Source organism: Corvus brachyrhynchos, unplaced genomic scaffold (genome assembly GCF_000691975.1).
Source record: "Corvus brachyrhynchos isolate BGI_N302 unplaced genomic scaffold, ASM69197v1 scaffold56, whole genome shotgun sequence".
Lineage (NCBI taxonomy): Eukaryota > Metazoa > Chordata > Aves > Passeriformes > Corvidae > Corvus > Corvus brachyrhynchos.
In genome coordinates, this window is record NW_008238664.1 from 10,473,262 (window position 1) to 10,488,091 (window position 14,830).

General features: G+C 40.1%; 1 protein-coding gene across 1 annotated transcript; it reads left to right on the forward strand.

The window, feature by feature from the left end:
* Positions 1–6: 6 nt before the first annotated feature.
* NDUFA12 (NADH:ubiquinone oxidoreductase subunit A12) lies at positions 7–12,324 on the forward strand (the record flags this gene model as incomplete). Its single annotated transcript, XM_017737756.1, has 7 exons — positions 7–59; positions 199–204; positions 264–270; positions 1,811–1,817; positions 3,119–3,208; positions 4,188–4,275; positions 12,052–12,324. Coding segments are annotated over 7 exons (432 nt in total), but the record flags the coding sequence as incomplete, so codon positions are not given.
* Positions 12,325–14,830: the final 2,506 nt, after the last annotated feature.

The window sequence follows — 14,830 nt, forward strand, 5'->3', positions numbered from 1 at the left end:
ACAGGCCTCGGGAAGAGCCCGCTCCGCCCCGCCCGCCGTGCGTTCCGCCGAGGCGGCGCGTCCCGGTCGGTACTGGGTGCTGTGCTCAGAGCGGTCTCCACGCAGGGCCCGCGGCTGTTTTCTCTTCTTGAGGCACCTTGGAGGGTTCCTGGATGCTGAGCTGTCGGTGTTGCCCGGACAGGTGTTCCTGGTGTTCAGCCGCGGTCTGTGGTCTGTTGCCACAGCCGTGTCTCTGCTGTAGCTGCACTCGATGCTTATGCGTACGCCATCGTCCTCTTTGCTCTGGGTCACCTCAGGTTGGCAGTGGTTTTCTTAAAAGTGCACAAATCTGGGAGCCGTGCATCTGCTGAAATCCCGTGGTGTAAAGCAAGAGAATTACTTCATTTGCCTTACTGGCTCTATTTCTTCTAATTCACTTCAAACTGCAGGTCACCTCTGCTCTTTGGCAGTGGATTGTCACTGCTGACCTATGCTCAGCTTTGGATGCCCTCCAGCCCCAGTGGCATTTTGTGCAAAATTAGTTGCAGCCTTTGTTTCCATTCATGTCTGAGTACTTTCTTCCCCAACTACAGAACCTTGCACTTACCCACATTAAACTTTCTCCTGTTTTTTTTTTTCCTCTCACTCACATCTCATCTTTCTTGTATTTTGCACTGTGATACAGCAAGTTTGAAGGTGCTCCCAAATAGGAGCTGCAGGTTTACTAGGGCACTCTTTTTGCATTCAAATCCTTGATGAAATGTAGGGTGGAAGTCTAAATGGTATGTGATCCAAATTCAGCAGTGTCAGTAACCCGTGTTGTATTTATAGTTGATCCTGGCAAAAGTATTAGGACATATACAGTGAATGTCGTAGGCCTGACCACATGCTACAAAGCTATTTTTTTAATCAATATTGAGAAGTCAGGAATATGGGATAGGGGTGATTTGCAAAGACAAAATTCTCTGCCATATATTAATGGCTTTCTTATGTTAGAACAAACAAGCCAAGCTTTCTGAGCCTTCTTGAAAGCTTCCTCCCAGATCCCCCCCCCAATCACCATAGCCCTTTTCCCGTTATTTCTTGGGGCTTAAATTGATCTGTTCTGAAAAGTTAAACATAACATTTTACACAGTTTGTGATCAGGCCTCACCAGTATTTTAATATAGTGGCTTTAGTACCTGTTGAGCAGTAAGACAATACATGGTTTCCCTGGCTAGTGCTTTACTGCTATTATAATTACTATTTTCTGTCACACACCTTCCCCCTGCCTCCAGGTTGTTTTCTCCTCTTTGTTTTCCTTCTCAGGCTGTAGTTATTACTCTGACAGTTCTCAAGAAGAAATGGAGCTGGGGAAATGAACATGTGGAAGAGTTTGAGTATTAGGTTTCATCAGAGTGCCTCTTCCTAAGCACAGCTTAATGAATGTCTCCTCAGAGATCGTTTGTGAGTCTAAGATCGCAGACTGTGTTGACACCTTTCCACCACACAGAAAAAGAAGGCAGGCAAGACTGGAGACAGTGCTGTCCTTCTTTTCCTTCAGAAGACTGAAGTTAGGTGTGTTAGGTGGGGAATCACACCTGATCCTCGTAACCACACCAACCACAAACACAATTGCTGCCTCCTGCTCACCTTTCAAGCCATTAAATCATCCATCCCAGCTAAAGGAATAGGCTTAGTACTTAAATGAAGAGTAATCAAGGTGTTCTTTCTTGCAACAGTTGATTTTAAGAAGTAATCACTGGTAACTGGAAAAAAATTATTTACCCAAGTCAGGAGACTGTTTCTCTGAATTTCCCTGCTTTTCTCTATGTGTTTTTCACTGAGGCAGCTGCAGCAGATTTATATGTTATGAAGTCAAATTATTAAGAGCCTTTGTGGCTGGAAACATTCTCTTTATTTAAAACTCAGTGAAATTGGCTGGAAAATATTTTCTGGAAGCCATAAATACCTCTCAGTGTCTGATATCAGTATTCAGAGCGTGAAGTCAGGACAAGGGCGTAAGAACACTTTAAAGAAAGGGAAGGGAAAAAGGAAGGGAGAGCAGCAGTGGAATGGCTCTTTTTTTTCTGAAGCTGGGAGTTTGGGCTTGTAAAGCTGAGCCAGAGATCTTTAAGTGTTTCTTTGATAGAGGAGAGATGTGTCAGAGAATCTCTCTGCCTGCCACCACAGAGGTTTAAAACAAGTACCTGCTGGAATGATTGTCACTTTCACACACCCTGGGAGAAAAAACAACAAAAAAATCTTCATCTGACCACATTCCTTCTCACTTGGGATTGAGTTGAGAGTGTGCATAATACCACAAACAACTAAAACCTTTGAGAGGAAACTTTTCTTTATCTAATTCTGCCTGGGATGAATGTCAGTAAAAAGAAAAACAAAGTTGTAGATATAGAGGGAGAAGAGCACTTCAGTTCATTTTAAGGTTTTATCATTAGCATGTAAATCATAGGCTCAGTTTAATTATTGATCTCTACAATAATGTTAAAATATGTTCTTTATAAAGAGTTAAAACTCGTATATACCTTATCTGGGTCAATGTAAGTCTCACGGAGTTGCAGGGTGAATGCTTGCATCTTTCACACTTGCGCAAAAGCAAGAAAGTAACAATTATAGTGTAGGGTTTAGCATGTATTTCCTTGGCAAGCAGCTGCAATGGCCTAAAATATTGCTATTCCTGTCTTGGAGGTTACTGCCCACACAGCCATGGGAAGTCTCTCGTGCTGCTTCAGTGCTGACCACTTCCAATAGCAATTCAGGCTGAAATAGTAGCTACTAACAGTTGAGAAGGATGGTAACATTTTCTACTAAGTGGATTAACATGTGACTCTGGGACTCCCACAGTATTTAAGGTTTTATGGGTGTTAAATTGTAGAGTTGCTTTATCTTCCACTATAATGAGCTTTTAAATAAGTAAGAGTTCCTGAAAGCATTTTTATATGGGTTTTATCATCCTGCCAGTGGGGTGCACATTAGTTGCAGGAATTGGTGATGGTGATTATTTTACAATCCTTAAGCTTGAATAGTTTTTTAAAAAAATATCTTTGCATACATGTGTACAGGTTTTTACTAGCCCCTAAGAAACCTCTGCCACAATTTCATTCTGAGAGGATGCCAATTTAAATTGTTGTTTTGATAATTCACAGGGTCAATGATTTGAAGACTGGTAATCTGATAGGAACTGACAAATATGGAAACAAATACTATGAAGACAAAAGAAACTTCTTTGGTATGTGTGCTAATGTGAACACCTCCCAGCCAACTGTGCAGCTTTCACATAGCTTGTGTGCTTTCTGCTAGTGAAATACAACTTGTTGCCTGCCTGACTTCCCTGCACTTGACTTGTGTGAGTCTTAGACAAGGAACTCACAGAAATGCTTTGACAGCTTCTGTTTCTCTGTAGCATCCCTCAATTCATTTGCAAACACAGTCAATCTGAAACAATAAATATGGGATAAATAAAAGCCAGTTAGATGGTTTCCATGTAGGTAAAGCTATATGATCATGTGATTTAGAGTTGAATTTGGTCCTTGACCTAAAGGCTGGTAGTTTAACAGGTGGGCAGAGAAGGAGAACTACTTTTATAACTGCCTCACAGCTCTACTCACTTACATGATCACTTCAGGGCAAAGAGCACAGGTTAGCTTAAACTTCCTATTACCTTAAGTAATGGGATTTTAAATCAAGTTTGTAGAGTGCTTAAAAAGGCAGCACCTAAAGCAACACAGGTGACCCATAAGCAATTGACATGCTGGTCAGGCCAAGCTGACTGCTGACTGTAGGGTAACCAGGGAAAGCACTTGCTGGTTACCATTGCTTGGTAGTTTTGTATAGCTGAAATTTAGTTTACTCTTAGGTTATAAGTGGCAATGTCCTTTGGGAAAAGACTCCTCATAACAGAGAAAAAAAATCCCCAAACCTGTTTCTCTGCCTAAAAAAATGCATAAGTCCCTATTTCCCATTACTTATACAATAGCCAGTATTTGCTTCTTTGTGAGAGTATTAGATTCAGTCATCCAAAACTACAGTAACAGTGGAAATACAGACAACTTGGGGAAAAAAAAGCTGTGCTGGCTTTAAAATAAGTGCCCATTGTGGTAGATACTATCACTCAAAACGTTTTCCATTGGTTTTCCTGAATTCTCTCCTTTATGTGAAAATAATTTACTTTTTTGAACTAATGTGATATTTCTGTTTGTTTACTTAAGGTCGACACAGATGGGTTGTATATACTGATGAAATGAATGGCAAAAATACCTTTTGGGAAGTTGATGGAAGCATGGTGCCCCCTGAATGGTAAATGATTTAGCTTAATAATGTGGACAGATTCTCATTGTAGTTGCTTTATATTTTCTTATCTTACAAAGCAGAATATTAAAAAAAAAAAATTTCATGGATGTAGCTGTCTTGTCAGACTGGTCACTTCTAATGTTGAACTGCATTCATGTTTGTTGCTCACTGTCCTGGCAGAGGCACTCATTGCTTTTTGGATTGAGAAAAGCATTTTGCCAGCCATATTGAGCAGGTCAAGATGGTCTTCTAATTTTCTTTATTACTTGTGATTCTCTGTTAATGGCTTGGCAAAGCCTTGGGCACCAGAAGTAAAAAATTTGTTATTTTCATCATAAGCAAGAAACTAAGAAACATATGGCAGTGGTGGAACAGCATTCCTTAACCCACAGCCACTAACAGCATAATTGTTTCAGTTTATATACATTGATGTGGTTGTAAACATTAAAGTGCCAGGATGCTCCATATGTTGACTGCTCCTTGACTATAATTTTTATTGAGGTTTTATTTTCTGTTCGTGCACTTCAGTAATAATTCTGTACAGCCTTGAGTTCCAGAAGGTCTCTGGCCACGCAGCTGTTGATCCTTTTTTTGTTTTCCTAGAAAACTCAGACCACATAAAGTAACAGTGTATCCTAGTAAAAACAATCTCTGTGCAATTCTTCAGGGACAGGAATAGCACTTCAGCCCCAAAGCAGCAAAAGGTGATATGAAGAGAGAAGTGTTTGAGAAGACTGAGCAAACACTGACATTTATTACTCCTGTGACAAATGCTCTGTGCCAAGGCTGGGACTGATTATAAAATCTCCTAAACTGTGGCTCTCACAGGAACATTTGAAGAATGCGTGGGTCGACTCTCTAGGCAGTCAATTTTATTTCAAGCTCTCCCAGCCTTATAGTATGTTTAATGTGGTTAATGCTTTTTCTTGTCTTATTTGGTAATAACTGAATGGCGTTGTTTTTGGAAGTGACGTTAGAATCTCCAACACCAGGATGTTCATGCCTTGCTCTCTGCATAACTGTTGTTTGGTTCTGGTTGTTATCCAGTATTAGACTGTGCTGGCTTTTAAGATTTTCTTTATTTTGAGGCATAGGTTTTGTTTCGTTTTGTTTTTTCCTTTGCTTGGGTTTATGTGATGTTTGTTGCCATTTACAAACCTCAGTAAAGGGTTTCTTCCTGAGAATCAAAGTGAAGTTTCAAGAGTTAAGTAGCTTGTTTAGTTCACAGAAATTAATGAGGTAGAAAAACTTCCTATCAATGTGGGAAAAATTCCTTTAAAAGAAGCAGTAAAGATTTCATTATTTTCAAGACTGGTGAGTGTAATGAGGCACAAAATGGTAAACAGTCTTGTGTTCGAAGGTATTTTTGTCAGGAAACTTAGTTGTGCAGTACCATTCAGGCTTGTGGATTTGGATTTTTTGGGGGGTGGGGGAAAATAAAGTGGGGGTGGTGTTTCTTGCTGATAAATGTGTATGTCCCATGGTAACATATGTTCATTCTTATATAGGAATCCTAGCTTTGTGACACATTTACATCACTGCTGTGTATTTCCATACAGCTTAGAGACATCTCTAAAAATACAAGTATTTTGACTGGGAATAAATGCTGTCTTTTAAGACTTTTTAAAAAATTTTATGTGGTGCTATAGTGCCTTACATTTTTAACATGGTATAGACTTCTGAATTGAAACTGGCAATATATTGTACAAGCCACTGTCAGTGTAACACTAGAGTTGTGCAACTGCACAGGTAATGAGTGGTTATTTTGGACCCAGAAATTTGTTGGAAATAAATTAAACTGTGTGAAATTACTTATATTAACAAAGAGAGTAATTAATGCACAGTATAACAGTATGATACATGTTTGTCATCCTTGGGTCAACTGGGAAGTATTTAAAGTACCGCTGTTAGAGGTGAGCATGATCTGAATGCTTTTTCTAAACACTGATTTTTTACTCTGGGGTTCAGTTAATTTAGCTCAGCTCAGTGAAATTTTGTGGGTATGTTGTTGTATCCTCTCCTTGCAGTGTGCCTTCAGGATTGTGGAATATGAATGCTTGTTCAAGTACAATTAAGTGAAGCTCATGCATGATGAACTGGGAAAAAGCATTTTGGTATGTTGAAAAGTTCTGAAAACAACTGGGGAAAAAATGCTGCCCTTTACCTTCTCTCAGATACTAGAGAAAAAGAAAAAACAGAAAGAAAAAACATCTTATATGTAATAACGTATTGTGATACTGTTTTAGGAGCTACTGAGTATTTTCAGTATTCTGAAATAATTGCTGTAATGTCTTTTGACAAAGGATGTACTGAAATTGTACAGTATGAAAGAAATCAAAGTGTTGTTTTGACATATGTCTACTCTTCAGGGAATCGAGACTGTTGCTTTTTAAAAATGTTTCCACACCAGAATATGTAGGCTTGTAGTTTATACTGATTTAGTTGTTATTTAACTTCTTTTTCACTCTGGGTTTTCTTTTTTTGTCTCCAAAATCCAGATGTTGGTATCTACTTTGTTGGAGACGAGTTAATTAGATTTTTAAAAATTTCTTCCATACTTGCCTTGGGAATGAAGAATATTAATCTTCTTTTAATGCTTTACAAGAAATTTTGCACAATTTTTTCCCTACACAAAGTCATCTTTTTCACTTTTAGACAGTGAGAGAAACCAAATACTTGTTTTGTCTCTTACTAGTCAGAGTATGCTGTTTGCAGGAACTCAGTGCTTCCATTTTTGAACACACTGATCGGGTGTGCTCTGTGAACATACAAACAATAGAAGTTAAATCCGTTTATAGCAATGCCTGTGTGGACTCTGTTTAGTGCTTTCATTGATGTCTCCATTGCAGCATCACTCTAATCCTTGGCCTGTGTGTTTAAGCTATTTGTTTCGTGTATTTCTGGTTCAATGTATTTCGGTTTGCATTTTGGCCAAATACTTTAAAAAAACAAATTGACAGCTCGTGTAAGTGTACACACTAGTTAAAAATAAATTGCTCTTTCAGTGTCATCCTGTGGGGAAAGAAGAACTGTAGTTTGAGAATAGTTTTTTCCTTTTGTAGGGACGCTTCATTTTGCCAGCACTGTCCTGTGTATTTGTAGTGTCTATCCTGTGCTTTGAGGTTTATTTCCTTCTGGTGCAAATCTGCCATCTTTGGAAGGAGCTCCAGGAGTGTTTATTTCATATAGTGAAGTATTGCAAATTTACCGTCAGTTTAATAGTCTGCATCCTCTTTAGTTGATCTGACAGGGAGGAATGTAGCACCTCAGACTTAAAGTGCCAACACACTAGAAAATGTAAGGAAACTTGCAATTCTCCTGTAAAAATGCTGCTTTTCAAGTCTGCCTTCAAGGAAAACAAAACAAAAAGATTGAATAGAAAAGGAAGGAGAGTGGGAAAATTTCCATCCTTTTAGTAGCTTCACAATAAATTTGTGGAGTTTTATAACTTGATTAAGTGCTAGTTTGGTGTTTTCAGCTAAATTGAATGCCATCTCATTGCTGTGGTGTAGTAGCTTGCATGAGAAATTCGTTATCTCCCATGTGTAAACAAATAAACACATTTGGTGTCCCTTTTTCCTTCTCTGCCTTATGACCTGAACCCACATCTTCATTTCTCTTGTCTCACTGCATGGTTAACTTGTGGCAAAAAGTGGATGTTAACACGTTGGCAAACATCCTGAGCTGACGCAGGCTGTGCCTGAACCTTGCAGATGCACATATGGTAGTGGCTGCTGAGTTTGTGTAGCATCAGTTCTTGTTTGACAGCTTGTACATCATAGAATTGGCTCCGGTCCCTTGTAGCTTCAGTTTGCTTTTAAATATTTGTTAAAACTTGGGAAAAAATTCTTCATAGTCTTGAGAGCTTTTGAAGATACTTTGAGGTGTCTTTTATCCATTTACTCAAGAAAAAGTGCAAAGGCTTTGCTGGGCTCAGTCTGCTTTCTAGTGACTGCTCTCTGATTCAGCAAGCTGCCTCAGCCTCTTCAGAGCTGCTTGCATCCTCCTGATATTTGTGTGCTCTGTGCAAGTTATCTGCTTCTTTGTAGGTTTTCAGTCATTAATTGCTTTTGAATCCTGTTTTTCCACGCATGGATTTACAGGCCGAGTTTGTATAGAAATCTGGCCATCTGCAGGATGTCACATCTCTTTATTCATGCTGTTCAATCTAGTGCATGAAAAGCTTTTCTTGAGTATCTGGGGGTAGAGTCTGAGATATCAGAGCTTCAAAGGATTCTTTGAGGCAGGTGTCAAGGGGAAAGTCTTCCCAAAATAAAGTTATCAAGATTTTAAGTGGAAAGTGGGAGCTTTTGTTTGAGAGAACAGACTCTGCAAACCAAAATGCTTTTGTAAGTCACATGTTGTGCTTCTAAGGGGAATGTTTTGTGACCAGGTTAAGCCCTGAAACTCCTAAATATAATTCATAGTGGATTGATTTCTAAACAAACTTTTGAAATCTCTTCATGTATTTCAATACCTATGACTGTACTGACATGTCTTGTCAGTGAGCAATTTTATTTCTACTTTCCAGTGAGAAAATGTGATTCAAGGATTGGTTTTGCTGATCTGTTTAAATTTGAGCCTGGTTTCATGTTGATGTTACAGAAATCCAGAAAATCTTAAACCCAAAGATGTTTATTTCTCAAAAATGCTGTATTTTAAAAGGTTTTATGAATTTAGTCTTAAAAAGCTGCAAAACAATAGTTTAAATGACAGGTAAAGCTACTCTTAAATGATACTGTGAAACTTTTCTGCTGTTTCAAGGAATGAATGTATGACAAGTACACTTGTAATGACAGAGGTGCCAGACATCAAGCAGGCTTGGAATATAGTTGATTTTAGCTGAGCATTAATACAGTTCTAGTGCTGTGCTTGCTCCAGCCTGTCTTTCAGGGCCTTGGTAACTGGATTTCTGTCTGACAGTTTTTTGTTTGTCCTGGTGGTGTGTGTGACTTTTGGGGAGCATGAGGATGGTGAGGCGTGATCACAGGTGTGTAAATAGGGATTTGTGTGCAGGATTCTTATCCACTGTTACCAGAAGCATCACTAGGTGAATGTGTGTTGTAAGTTGCCTGTGTCATGGTTTAACCCCAACCAGGCACCAAGCCCCAGGCAGCCACTTGTTCACTCCGCCTCCAGTGGGACTGGGGAGAAAAGGGTAAAAGCTGGAAAACTCATGAGTTAAGGACAGTTTAATAGTGAAAACAGAAGCTGCACACAGGCAAAGCAAAACAAGAATTCAGTCACAGCTTCCCATGGGCAGGCAGGTGCTCGGCCATCTCCAGGGGAGCAGGGCCCCATCACATGTAACGGTGACTTGGGAAGACAATTACCACCACTCCAAACATCCCCTTCTTCCTCCTCCTTCCCCCTACATGATATACTGAGCATGATGCCATGTGGTATAGAATATTCCTTTGGTCACTTGGGGTCACCTGTCCTGGCTGTGTCTCCTCCCAGCTTCCCGTACACCCTTAGTCTCCTTGACAGCATGGCAGTACAAAAATCAGAAAAGGCCTTGGCTGTGTGTAAACCCTGCTCAGCAATAACAAAAGCATCTCTGTGTTATCAACCCTGTGTTCAGTACAAATCCAAAACACAGCCCCATACTGAGGAAAATTAACTCAATCCCAGCCCAAAGCAGCACAGTCACAGAGAGTTAAATTCACTTTATTAATGTCCCTTGCACATTGCAGTAAGAGCCTTAATTTTTATTTTTAAAAAGAAAATTAACTCTACCCTGGCCAAAACCAACATAATATGTTACAGTAAGCAGTTTTGAAAAACTGAGGCTCCTCTGGAGTGATACTCCAAAGCGTTTTGAAATGCAGTTCTAGAGTCAGTACTAGCAGAATGGACTGTTCTTTTGCCCTTTCTCTCATGCCACACACTCTGTGTTTCTGTGTTAGCAGTGGAGAGCTTGTTGGGTGTGAGCATAGGATCCCCCCTCTGTCAGGTTAGCTTTTTTGCAGCACTTCTGCCAACCTTGATGCAGGCTGTCATAGGACACGTGATACCTGAGGTGATGTGAAGCACAGTAGTGCACAGAATTCTTCTGACAGGTGTGAATCGGGCAAGAGAGTTCACCTAAGGTGAGAGCTTTGTGTGATGTGGCCAGGGCATTTCAGAGGCTGGTTTAAAACACCAGGTTTAAAACTGAGCAAGACCTGATTCTCTATCATCAGACCACATTGTGATTAGTAGTGCTATGGGGCCACCTTTTTCCAGACAGAAGTCATTTGCCACTTACCTTTTTTTAACATAAAAGCAGTGGGAAATGTACACTTTGAATGAGACCAGATTTACAAAGGAGACTGGAGAGAGGAAGAGCTGGATTGCCTTCACATTCACACTACATTGGTCACTTCATCTGAACATGTGTATAACTTCCAAAGTGGATAATTTTTCCCACAGGAAGCCGTTCTTTGCCTCTAAACACAGTTTTTTCCTCTTAGTTTTAAATGATCTTATGGTTCCGTCTGTATTCAAGCCAGTTTCCTGGCAGTCCTTAGTCCTACAATGTGTGGCTTCAGTTTGGGGGTTTTGTTTGGTTTTTTACTTCAAGAAAAAGAACTTCAGGCTGACACTTTTTTAAAATTGACATTTTTGTATTAAAGTTATAGCTAAAGTTGAGATTTTTTTTCTCTGTTTTTTAAAAATACATGTCAAGAAGCAGTTGGTAAAGATTACCAGCCTTCTCTAGAGCTGTTCATGTTTACAATATACCTATCAGTCTATTTCTCACCACTTCTGTAGTGGTTTTGTTTTGCTGTATAAATGAAGTGTGCTGGATTTGTTGCTAAGGGCTGAAAATGCAATTTTTAGGTTTTCTAATAGAACTAGAGAAGAGGACTTCATATTTTTAGGTCAAGTCTTTGCAAAAGCTGATTAGCAGAAGTCTCCTTAATTCTACTCAGTAAAAAAACACATAAGCTTGCAAAAAATGTCATAACCTCACTTTTGTCGTAACTACACACAGTAGGAAGTACATGTAAACTGACAGGTGATTAAAATGTAATTCAGATTTCAAAGTTGCTTCAGGCACTGAAATAGGAATGGGATGGAATCAATTCAGTTGGTCTCTGCTGCAGTGTTTCAGTAAATTGTTAGAGAAAATGCTTTGCTTGATCATTAATGTTGCTTGCACCGAGAAAGATTGACATTTAGTTCATAGGTAAAGGCTAATCACTGTAATCACTTGATAATTACCCTGTTACTGATTGGTATTAATCATTGTGTTGTGCAGTCAGTAAATATTTATATGCTTGTTTTAGGTGTACTTACGTCATTAATCTGTATCCCAAATGGTAGCCTCATGTATGCTTTGAAAATGGTATTGAAATTGTTGTGCAGTGTAGTCTTCTGGTAATTAAAAACAAAACAAAGCTTCATAACCTAACAAAGAAAAAGCCCAGACAACAAAACCATACCTTGTGGTTTTGCCATTTGTAGTGCCTGCCTTGACCTGGCTGCTTGGTGAAGGCTGTACAAACAAGTGACAACATACTCTGCCCAAAACCTGAACGTACAAAGGAACAGGAATTTGAACTTAGGTATGCTTTGAACTGCTTGGAGGCAGAATTGTTGTTTATCAGTTAGGTTTGTGAAACTAATTAAAATCAGTATCCTGTTGTCTCATTGAAAGTCACACTGGATTAAAATTATTTTTCTCCCTTCTCAGAATAAATACTTAGTGTCTCTTCAGAGGAGGACCCTTGTGAGTCAGGAGATAGCCTTGTCATGTAATGTTCCTTAATATCAATATGTCTTTTTCCTCTTAAGGCATCGCTGGCTGCACTCAATGACAGATGACCCTCCAACTACTCATCCACCAGTCGCTCGTAAATTTATCTGGGAGAACCATAAATTCAATGTGAGTGGCACTCCTGAGCAGTATGTGCCTTACTCTACTACTCGCAAGAAGATACACGAGTGGATCCCACCTAAAACAGCCAGCAAGTAACAACAGCAACAACATGACTTGTCTCAGCTTGGGCTTTCAGTGTAAACTGTATTTTCACTGGTTTTGTTCAGAATAAAAGCCTCCTATAGCAGCTGTAGTTTAGTTTATTGAATTGGGGGCAGGGAAACAAGTGAGAAAATGTTGGGAAGAGGACAGAATACGTGACAAGTCTTGATCTCATCAAGATACTGTGCTTTTCTCATACTGTCAGTGTCCTGTCGTCACATAAGCAGCTCTCAAACTCTTTTTAGCGTAACAATTCCCGTGGTAGTTACTGCTCATGTTTGTGTCATTCAGCAGAATACAAATACACATTTGAAATACAGATTTCTCATCTCTAGCATTATCCTTTTGCAGTCTCTGCATGGCAAATAATGCACTTTTCGTGTACTATTTTCTTTTAAATTTTCATAAGACAAGTTAGAATAGTACGACCAGTCAGGACTATAGTTTTCATTCATAAAGTGTTCATAAGTATATACATGAGTATGCAAAAAGCATTGCTGTATTCCAATATGGGATGATACATAATATAAAAATTGGAAGGCTACATTAATCAAATGACATCTCACCCATAAGGGAACTCAGCCATAAGAAGAGGGCCCTCTGTCACAAAAATCTCTTTTGCTGTGGAGGTTCATTACAAGATGTTCTTATAAGGGTTTGAGATGGGCCGTTTGCTCTCTTGTGGCAAGATTTTTAAAAGTCTTTGGAAGTTTGAGATTGCACAGGTTTTAGGAGGTGGTAAAATGTACCAGAACCTAGTCTCAAAAATGTGAAGCTGGCAAGTGCACTTTAGAAAGAGAGTTGGTTGGGGCTGTGGCTTTTTTCTGTATCTTGCTAATTAATTGTTGACTTTTATTCCAGTCTGCTTATGTGTTTTAGCAAAGCTGCCCTCTCCACAAGGCTTTCTGTACCTGATGACCTACTCTGTGGATAACTGGTGCGGGCTGTGCCCCCCCAGCCCCTCATTCACCCCAGCATCTCAGCTGGTTGGGGAAGAAAAGAGAAACTTCATGGGTTGAGAAAGATGGGAAGAGTGCTTGCCAGTTACCATCATGAGCAAAAGAGATTTTAATTTATTGCCAATTAAAATTGCATAGTGAGAAACAAAGTCAAAAACTGTAAAACACCACCTTCTCTCCCCACTTCTTCCCAGGTTCAACTTCACAGCTTCACTCCTGACTCCTCTACTTCCTCCTTGGGGAATGGTGGTCAGTGTGTAACAATTGTTGTGGGCTCTGCTGTTCCTGCTCCCTGATTCAGGCTGGGTCCTCTTCGTGGGCTGCAGTCCTTTTCGATAAACCCAGTATGGGTTTTCCACAGGCTGAGGTTCCTGCTGGGAAATGCCTGCCTGCTGGTGTGGATTCCTCCTGGGGCCGTCAGGAATCTCAGCTCTGGCACCTGCAGCACCTCCTCACCCTCCTTCTGCTTTCAACTTGGTGTTCACATGGCTGCTGCCCACTTCTTTCCCCCTCATCCTCTGCCTATGCAGTATTTTTTGCCCCATCTCAAATCCTCTTTCTCAGAGGTGCTCCTGTTTGGCAGCTGGACTGAGCCATGCCCTGTGGTGTGTTAGCTGTATCCAGCACAGGGCAGCCCTGGCCTCTCCCTGCAGAGGCTCCTGCAGACCCCGCTGCCAGCACCTTGACAGCTACACCCAGTGCACTGACTCACAGGAATCGTTGCTAAAGATGACTGAGAAGGGGGTTGGGTGTATTACATGCTTGCAATTGCCTGTCAAGAAGAAAAAACCTTTGCTCCCCAATGACCCCCACAGTGGCTGCACCACTTACTCTATGCTGGCTGATTTCCTTTGCCTGCCCACCCAACTGGGTCACTTAACCCTCAGTTGCTTCCTTCCTTATTAAATCAAATTCTGGATTAATTAATTACTTAAAGGTGGGGTTTTAAACTTTATTTTCTTGAAATTAGTTCTAGTCTTTAAATTAGTAGGAAGTAGCACCAACATCTCCTAACCTATCTAATTAGAAAAGGATAATGTTTCATTTACTTTAAGTCAACAAAAGCACTGGGCACAGCTGAAAAGCAATTTGAGCCATACTGAGCAGCATAAGTGGAAAGGACTTGTTTCTTGATAGATTATTCAACCTTAAGAACAAAGCTTGCCCCAGCACCACTGGAGAGCTTCATCACTAACACTCATCTATACAAGCCCTGTGGGCTCAAACACGGGTAGAGCAATTAACTCTATTTTTTTTAGCCTCTATTTCTCTTTAATGTGTTTTTTACCAATTTCATTCCTCTTCCTTCTTTGTCCCATGGATTTTTGGGTTGCATCCTAAACACACATCAGGAGGTACATTTGGGAATGAGATTCTGTACTTAGGGCATCGGCAGTAACTCTTCCTACACCTTCTATGCTGAAAGAAGAGATCTCAGCCTGTTTGTCCTTTTGCTGTCGTCTGGAACAGAAACTTTGAGGAAGCAAACAGTTTTGAACAACTTTGTGTGCAGCAGTGCTACATAGAAAAATGAGCATGTCCTCCTGCCCTGCTGGGCTGAAGCAACTCTAGGACTCAGTAGCTTGGTTTAGAAAATATTGTGCATCCCATTTCTGGAGAGGACAGAAACTTT